At 43.3% G+C, this 10069-nt stretch overlaps 1 protein-coding gene across 1 annotated transcript; it reads left to right on the top strand.

The window, feature by feature from the left end:
- Positions 1 to 364: 364 nt before the first annotated feature.
- On the top strand, positions 365 to 9034 carry LOC148883161 (sal-like protein 3). The gene is given in 4 exon segments (XM_089023250.1): positions 365 to 976; positions 4209 to 7036; positions 8622 to 8936; positions 8938 to 9034. Coding segments are annotated over 4 exon segments (3303 nt in total). The 5' UTR covers positions 365 to 888; the 3' UTR covers positions 9010 to 9034.
- Positions 9035 to 10069: the final 1035 nt, after the last annotated feature.

Below are 10069 nucleotides of genomic sequence, written 5' to 3'. Positions count from 1 at the left end.
TACATGACAGCCGCTCGGCCATAGAAACAACAAAATACGACCACGATACCTCTTGAATTAGCGAGCGTCTTTAACCTCGATAACATAAGTCCAGATATCCAAAGTCTGGCCCGCGGGCGAAATGGGGCCCGTGGTCAATTATCATCCGGCCCACAGCCCCCGTCATCAAATCAACCATTGGGTTGTAGCGTTATTACCTGCGTATGCTAAGTGCTGCCATCTAGAGGTTCAATTAGGAACAGCACATTAATATATGAGTCATTAATAATAATGCAGAAAATGCACAAGATGGCGCCCAAGCTCCGTTGGAAATGGGCTGATTTGTCTGCTGGGAATTTGTGTCAACTAGTATCAAATAGTCGTCTTGGTGCAACACACAACGATTCACCAGAGGCGTCGGTTGTCCTTTAAAGTAATACTAGATCATATGTATATATTTTTTATTGCTGCGTACGGTCGATTATGTAAGCATAATGTGCGCATGCGCTGCAAACTGTATTTCTGCTTCTTAGCTTTTTTTTATCATTTCAAATCATGTATAGCGTACTACAACTTTTATGCGGGAATTGTAATCATTTATAAGGGCAGCTATTAGCCAAGGTTGACAGGTATGCTAGTAAACATGGACCAACATACTTTCCCATCATCATCATCATCATCATCATCATCATCATCATCATCATCATCATCATCATCATCATCATCATCATTGTCATCACTACACTGACATGCGCAATCGACACCTGGGGGTTGAGGAGGGGTAGTGTGGGGAAATCCACCGTGCAGCCTCCTTGCGAGCTCATTTCGGCCATTCCCGCTCGTACCCGCCGGCTGCCAGTCGCTGCAAGCCGACTCACCGCAACCTGGCGGCGGCGTGGAGGCGGCAACATGTCCCGGCGCAAACAAGCCAAGCCGCAGCACTTTCGTGCCGGATACGACGAAGCCCCCGGCGGCCTCCACTTAATCCGCCATGAAGGTACGTGGAAATTGAGAGTACAAATAAGAGGAATTAATTTGTAACGAGTTTTGAAGACAAAATTTAAGTTTCGCGTTGCATCGCACTATTTGTAAACTATTTGTAGTTTTCGCACTTTCGTCATTTTAAAAAAGTTTTAGGACGTTGAGTCGTGTTCGATTTACTTTAGCTAAAAACAAATATAATTTAAAAAATAGCGTTTTTACACAAACATACATGTCGATAGAATATATATACATATATTCATAGAAATACACACTTTTACACAATCATCTATATCCATATTTATCTTTCTATATTGACAATATACTGTAGTTGCCAGAATGTATAAACATAGACTCTAAAATTGAAGTTAATGAATGGGAAGAAAAACGATTACATATAAACTTAAAGCTAAATAAATCGTAATAGTTGTATTAAGTTCATTCTGTCTACTTGAAACATGTCAACACCTAAAAAACACTCTGTAAGAAAAGAATCTGTTTTAAATTAAACTCAATAAATCGTGTCTATGGGTCAAAAACGGTTAACGTTATTTTTTTTAATCGTGATTTGAGTTGATTATAACAGAACGTTTGTTTGCGTAGAGGCATTAAACTTTCATTTTTATTCTTCCGTTTTCATCCTTGTCGCACCAAAGAAAGTATTATACTGTATGTTCATATTATTTGCTTTTCTCGCCGATTCAGTTTGACAGGCAGGGCATAGAAGTGAAGTGCAATTATCCTCAACAACAAACAATGGTCTTTATCCTTATAGTAAAATGACTATTATATTCACTATTATAACAATAACAACAGTAAGCAGATCTGCCCGCCTATGTTATCACACACCGGGTCCCGCTGTCATCATATTTTCTAATTGCCATATAATTCTATTCATCGATGGGGAGAGCAGATGTTATTTGAACCCCTTTCATGCTGCTGGGATTGATTTAATAAGAAAGTAAAAAAACAAAGGAAGAATCATTTGGATTGGAGAGTAAATTAATTAGAACTGCTGTCGTGTAATAAGATTCATTTCATAAAGTTTGTTGATGCGCATGATGCTGTTTGACATGCGCTCTAGGAGTCAACCGCGGGTTTTATACAGGGGGTCTTGGCCTGTGGCTTAACCCCCCGCCGACCCCCCACTTGTGTCCGCTGCATAATAGACATAAGAGGTTGAAAGGTCAGGCGGGCAAAGCCGTGAAGATACGGTTTCTTAGCTTCTAAAAGCACACAAGTCAGGAATGGCTGTAAATCTGTTGCCTTGCTCCTTTTATTACACTGTGAATTCCAGTGTTGGAAATACTCACAGTACATGCACGGGTTGTATTGTATTTAGAGAAATATTTCAAAGCTGGAAATAAAAACAAACACCCTTAGTCTTTGTTTTCTCTGGAAGTAACTCGGACATAGTGAGCTGAGAAAATTCTTTTTTTTTTTTTTCTTGATGCCCAAGACCACCCACTTGGTGAGCTTCTGATTTACTTTGGCATCGATTGCCATCACTCGCCGCTAATTGCACACTTGTATTGTCAGGCTTAAAAAGTGCATCGCTGTCTCTTTTTCTTCCTTTTTACCTTTTTCAATAAAACAAAAAATATATATACCTATATACACATGAGGATTTGAATTTGATGCTCTTAAAACACAAATTGAACATTTTCATTTTTTTAAACCCTTTCATGCACTTTATAACTCGCTGCAAGTAGGATTTCAATACACTTATAATATAGTGAAATAGCTTGATCCAGTTAACCAATTCTAAGGCTAATTTTGAAAAAGCGAATCTGAAATCTATTTCAAAAAGGTCCAATTCCCCAAAATAATTGAGTTAACAGGAAATTTGAGTCGAGATTTCGTTTTTTGGGCCTCTTAATTTGTTTTTCAAGCTTTTTGGGGGGGAAATAGAAAGGTGCACATAATAATAATAATAATAATAATAATAATAATAATCATAATAATCATCATAACAATAAATAATATTACTACTACTACTACTACTACTAATAATAATAATAATAATACATTTAATTTACAAGCGCTTTTCTGAACACCCAAGGACACTTTACAATAAAAAAAACATACATAAAAGAATAAAACAAATAATAAAATAGCAGATTAAACTAGACCATGAAAACAAGTTTAAACAGGTGAGATTTGAAAGTAGGAAGGGAGTCAATATTACCGATGTTGGGTGGAAGTGAGTTCCAGAGTTTGGGAGCAGAGCGGCTGAAAGCTCTGCACCCCATCGTGGTGAGATGGGCAGAGGGCATACAGAGGTGATTTGAAGTAGGTCAGACTGATAGGTGGGGCAAGGTCATGGATGGCGCAAAGCCTGAACAGATTGAATGAAAAGTCATCGCACTAAGTTGTCTATAAACTTATGTCCGATGTCGAGGACAAAGAGGCTGTTATTAAAACTTCCCAAAAGTGCCCTCATTTCCTGTTTTTCCATGTGACTGAATTAAACAAACACTGGCAGAAAAAAAATCAATGGCACGTATGGACATTCATTATCTGTCCCAAAGCACAACTGAGAGGTCAGATTACTTTATTGAAGCTCATTGATTTTTCCGGCAGATTATGAACATCTGAGGACGAGTGATTGTGTGTGTGTGTGTGTGTGTGTGTGTGTGTGTGTGTGTGTGTGTGTGTGTGTGTGTGTGTGTGTGTGTGTGTGTGTGCGTGCACGTGTGTGTGTGAGAGAGAAAGGTGTTAGTGACTGACGACCCCCTGGGGGTCTGCAAAATATTGTCATCTTCTTGATGATCGCCACATAATTTATTTATGTATTTATTTATTTATATATTTATTTATTTATTTTAATTTATGTGTTTATTTATTTTATGTATTTTTTTGTTTATTTGTTTATTCGTTCATTTATTTATTTATTTGGTTTATTAGTTTATGTATTTAATTTTTGGTTTATTTATTTTTTATTTTTGTTGTTACAAAATATTTCTTTTTAAGTGTACCTATGGGCAAACCAAGTCAAGCAATTAAGAACACAGGCCCCGCCCAAAACATAGTCCTACTTTTTATTTGGAAATTACACCTTCATTTTCTAAAGTCTCTTTTTTAACTTTATTTTGACAAAAAAGTATTTATCCTCAAACTACCGCACACACAAAAAATAGCAAAGTAGACGAGAAAAAATACATTCCCAAAAAAGGTCAATTCCTGTGATTCTCTATGCAACACGGTGTGATAAATAACTTATCCCGTGACATTTATCTATCCGGCAGACTCCCAGGACGACATGGAGGGAGAGGACCTCAGCGGGACAGGAAGTTCTCCTTGTTGTGAGGATACGCATATTTGCCACCAGTGCTGCGCGCAGTTTTTCACTTGGAAGGAGCTGAATGAGCATCGAAAATCCTGTGATGAGAGTCACCCAGTCTTGTTGGTGAAGGACGGCAAAGGCGGTGGTGCTGCAGAGTCCCCGACGGAACCCTCTCCAGTCCCCAGCCTGGAGTCAAGCGACTCATCGGCGGGAGAGTCGGCGTTGACCGACTGCGACAGCCTGGATGAGGCGATGGACATTGAACTTGGGGCGCAGGACAAATACGCCTCCGGCCCTTCTCCGCCAGATTCTACTGAGACCCCTCACCCGCTCCCCAACACCAATGTGACTCTCGGTATTCTGCACAGCACAAGAGTGGCGGTCGCTCAGTTCTCCCAAGGAGTAGTCGGCGGCGCTTGCGGGCGTGTTGCGTCATCCGCCATCCCGCTCATCCTGGAGCACCTGCTGGCTTTGCAGCAGCAACAGGTCCACCAGCTGCACCTGATCGAGCAAATCTGTAGCCAAGTGGCCACCATGAACAAGGAGCCAAACAAGGAGGCCTTAAACCCAGTGTCCAAACCTTTGTGCCTGGCGGTAAACCCCTACCCTCAACCTGTCCTACCGGTGTCAAGAAATTCACCATCTAACATCAACGGCCAAGCTCCCGATTCACCGTCAACCATGCCGGAGACGTCACAAAACCTCCCATCGGAAACCGTATGCAACCAGCCGGTCTTCAGAGACGTTGTATGTACTTCAGCTTCTTCCTCAGAAAACTCATCCCTCTCCAGTTGTAGCCGTGTCTCTGCATTAATGCCTCCTTACGCCGGCTCTCATCTTAGCAACAGCTCTCAGACCCTCAGCTCTCCAAATCCCCTCTCCCTTGGACAGGGCAGTGTATCCTACTTGTCTCACACCCCCTCCAAAAGTGTCATCTACCCCAATCCTTGCCGTAGCATTGCTGTCACGGCAAACGCGCTGGACCCACTCGCAGCCATGTTAAAACACCGGAAGGGGAAGCCGCCCGGCGCGTCGTTGTTTGAAACAAAGCCCAGCCTCGAGGAGCCCTTCTTCAAGCATAAATGCCGCTTCTGCGCCAAGGTGTTTGGCAGTGACAGCGCCCTGCAGATCCACCTGCGCTCCCACACTGGAGAGCGACCCTTCAAATGCAACATCTGTGGCAACCGTTTCTCCACGAAGGGAAACTTGAAAGTGCACTTTCAGAGACACAAAGACAAGTATCCCGAAGTCCAGATGAACCCGTACCCTGTTCCAGAGTATCTAGACAACATGCCAACAAGATCTGGGATTCCGTACGGAATGATCATGCCACCAGAAAAAGCCGTCCCTGCTTGGCCGGATAGCAAGCCTGTGTTAACAACGTTGTCAGCTTCCCTGGGGCTTCCACTCTGCTCCACTCGAACCAACATCGAGGGCTCCAGTGAGCCTTCAAGTGCGGCACCATCTGTTCAAACTACGTACCAGCCAACTTTTAGTGAATGCAAAAAGGCTCAATTGTCTCCGGTTTCAGACATTCGACAGTCCAATCAGGAGGAAGAAGGCTCCAGCGGTATAAAAACTGAGGACTACACCCAGATCTGGAGAGGCACTCAAGTAACCCAGGAAACCAGCTTCGCATCTGCGACAACGGAACCCGTGGCATCACTGTCTCCAGTCTCCAGCTCCCATTCGCCGTCCCCGGGCAATCCAGAAGATGTTTCCCCTGGCGGTTTCCTGGACTCGGTGGAAACTTCGGAAACCTCAAAGCTGCAGCAGCTGGTGGAAAACATTGACAAAAAGATGACGGAATCCAACCAATGTTTTGTTTGTAAGCGCATCCTCAGCTGCCCGAGTGCGCTTAAGATGCACTACCGCATACACACGGGCGAGAGGCCCTTCAAGTGTAAGGTGTGCGGTCGGTCTTTCACAACCAAGGGCAACTTGAAGACCCATGTGGTCGTTCACAGGGAGAACCTGCCGGTTCAGGTGGAACACTCTTGCCCCATTTGCCAGAAGAGGTTCACGAACGCCGTGGTCCTCCAGCAGCACATCCGCATGCATATGGTTGGTCAGATCACAGACTCCGCTCCGCACGATGGGGTTCCGGAGACGGAAGGTGAGAATGAGAAAAACCTGGACTGTCCCAGTAGCAATGACCTTGTCGACGAAGTCTCCATGGAGGGCGATGAAGCAGAAGAACGACAGGAGGTAGAAAATGTGGTCAGTCCTCCTAAGACGTTACTGGAGAACCATCTGATGGACTCCATGGTAAACCTCAGCACATCTGGGGATAAATATCTCACAAATGGCTACGATGACCAGATCCAGATTGAATGCTCACTAACTGAGAAAGGGATGCAGAATCTGGGAACCAGCAGCCCGCCTGCGACGCCGCCTTTATCACCTGCACAAAGTACTGAATTTTGGGAACATTTTGCAGCGTCTGTAAAGAAAGAACAAGCCAAATCCGGAACTGAAGGCATCACCCAACTGTTGACCAGCGGGTCAACTCAATCGATAAAGTCAGAGGTCAACGGTTACACGGAACCATACCCGACGTTCGCCATCAACTTATCAGCCACTTACCCGTCAGTCACCAGCTCCGGAATAGCCCCCCTGCTCGGACCGCCGCACCCTCGGCGGATACCCAAGCAACACAACTGCAGCGCCTGCGGGAAGAACTTCTCGTCGGCCAGCGCACTTCAGATTCACGAGCGCACGCACACCGGCGAGAAGCCGTTCGTCTGTTCCGTTTGTGGTCGAGCTTTCACCACTAAGGGGAATCTGAAGGTAGGGATGACCCAGATCACGGTTAAAGGACAACCGACACCATTTTTTTGTTTCCTAACTGACATCAGAAAAACGTTTTGTAGTATCTGAAATACCCAAAACACATAGCCTGATATTTTTAGTCAAATGCAAAACACCAATAAAAATGAATTTGTGTCCCAAAACTACTTCAAAATGACCTCCAAAAGTTTCAGAAGGTCCCGCCCCCTTATTCGTCACGCCAGGACGTCTTGCCTTGCTCGAGAATCAAAACAATGGCTTCAGATTCGGAGAAGATGCTTTCTCTTTACTCATCCAGTTATGAATATGATTCAAATAGTTCTGAAGAGGAAAGCATAAATGTTTGCAATTGATTAAAGAAGTCCTTCCGTCTCATTTTGAGGCCTGTGGACTCCAATGTAGCGGCCAGAAAATGCACAAGATGGCGCCCAAGCTCCGTTGGAAATGGGCTGATTTGTCTGCTGGGAATTTGTGTCAACTAGTATCAAATAGTCTGTTCAACACACAACGATTCACCATCACGTTATTTATGTGTTTTCCTTCTAATTTTGCCATCAACATAATGTTTTCAGACCAAACAAAGTACCCAAAATGCATTGTGTGTCGCTTCTCGGTCAGGGGCGTTCCTTACGTGACGTCACGTCAGGAATCATCATCAACTCGGAAACAAGACTTCCTGAATATTCAGCGCGAGTCTTAAAACATAAAATATGCGGTGGAATCTTTGTAAAATAAGAAATAAGAAAAGAAGAAGAAAAATAAGAAGGACTTACTGCTTGTCAGATTTATTTATGTTTTGGGCCTAATTATCGGTCACTCGTATCGGCACACTCCACTAGGACTTGATATATGAATATATAAGGTCGGTATTGGCCCAAAACAGTTTCAAAACCTGGTCTTTGGTACCCTTCATAACAGTGAAACATAAGTTAAAACTGTGCTGAATTATTATGCTATCGAGCCACTAATAAGCACATTCATTATGGCTCACAGTTTCATTTGAAGAGCTCGTGAGAGGCTGTTTAAAGCCATTTTGCGCCTTACCGTGTTAGCCAACAGCAGTTACAATGTTTTGTTTCAACATTTTGGTGTTTAAATAAACAATAGATGATGCTTTCTTGATGTTTTTTAAAAGGTTTATAGTTTATGTAAGATATTTGCTAATATCCATTAGCCTGTCTACACCTTATTACATTGTTAGCATGTACGCTAACTGACTTTCTTTCATTGAAATTATACGGTTTGACTGAATGTTTAAATAAAGTGTTTAACCACTCAAGGTTTTATACTGTCAGTTTGACAGTATAAACAAATGACAGCATGAAGCAGACGCGCTTTTGAGACTTTCTTCAAAGAAATTTTTTTTTTTTCCCGGGAGTTTCCCGTTTCTTGACAGTAAGAGAGTAAGAACAGACGTTAAGTTGTAAGTGTGTTTTTTAGAACGTGTGGGAGGAATCAACAAAAATACTTTTCATTTCTCGCGAGAGTGGATCGAGCCCACAGTCCTTGATTTTGACACTTGTTGCCTAAAGAATGCTAACTTTGAAATTAGCATCTCTTGAACCCTTTTCTACTCCCTTCGCAGGTTCACATGGGCACGCACATGTGGAACAACACGCCAGTCAGGAGGGGTCGACGTATTTCGGTGGACAACCCCATGGCCCTTTTGGGTTCAAACACCGTTAAGTTTGACCTGGCCGCCCGGGCCATGCAGGTGGACGCAGGCTTCTGGAGCCGCTACGCTAGCGCCATCACCAACAGCCTGACCCTAAAGAACAACGAGATCTCTGTGATACAAAACCGGGGCGTGACGCCGTTACGCCCGATGACTGCTGGAATGGATCGAGTGAACGGTGCGGCCAAAGCGATCACGAACTTGTCCAAAAATGGTGTTGAACTGGGGAAAGAACAGACATTTTGCCATGCTAAGTGATGACAGTAAAGAAATTGGAATTAACCGATGCAATGTATGACGGACATTAAAGTATGTGTAATACAGTACTGTGAATGATGTGTATGAGAACATAAACATATTTTGAAATTATTCCTTAGCACCCTGTTCTCACTGCTGCTCGCACAGTTCCCCAAATTAAACAAAAATATGTATACTCCACATCTGTAATACTCAATTCCAGTTATAGTTAACAGTAAATTACCTATCTATCCATTTTATAATCTGCTTATCTTCACAAGGGCGGGGAGGCTGCTAAAGTCTATCCCAGCTGTCTTTGGGGAGTAGGTGGGGACACCCTGAACCGGTTTCCAGTGTCACAGAGAAGAAAACCCATTCACACCCACACCAACGTTCAATTTAGAGTGTTTATAAGATCACGTAAACTCCACACAGGAGACTGAAGCTGGAATTGGTACTTCTGCACTGGGAACAGAGCACTGGGAGGTCGTCTTGCGAACCACTGGACCATCTGTGTTAGACGTTAATCACACAAAAATGCGCACCGAAACCAAAAACTGTCTTATTCTTTTCCTTTCGGCCTTTGCCTTAAAACGGTGGTGCCTTTTATTGATTTAAACAATGAATCTCGGTCGTGTGTTGCCTTCATAAAACTCCGATTTTTTAAACTACGCTTGTTCTTTCAATGACTGTTGCTCTCAAATCTGACCAAATGAAATGTTAATTAAAAAAAAATTACATATATCTACTTAGCAACTGAACAAAATGTAACATTTAACCCACAGTGAAAACATTTCACGCATATAGCACAAGTCCGCGTATTTGCGTGAACGCGGCACAAATCCGGTCACCTGGGGTGGTGACGTCACCGAGCGGACTGGCCGGCCAAGATGTCTGATAGCTTCAGCCAGGTCTGTGAACAGATAAAATCTACAATGACTAAGAGAAAAGGCAGGGCTACCGATGCTAACACCAAAGCTAACGTCAGCCCTGTACCCCTTAATGCTGCTACTACAGGATGTGAAAGTGAAAATACTGTTTCTTTGCCTCCTGTATGTCGTCCAAAAGAAAGTCACGCCATGATTGTTGGTAATATGCACGATTACCTGGGGGGGGAACCT

Source organism: Hippocampus bargibanti, linkage group LG20 (genome assembly GCF_051943395.1).
Source record: "Hippocampus bargibanti isolate YZ-2025 linkage group LG20, ASM5194339v1, whole genome shotgun sequence".
Classification (NCBI taxonomy): domain Eukaryota; kingdom Metazoa; phylum Chordata; class Actinopteri; order Syngnathiformes; family Syngnathidae; genus Hippocampus; species Hippocampus bargibanti.
This window is presented reverse-complemented; position numbering and strand designations above follow the sequence as displayed.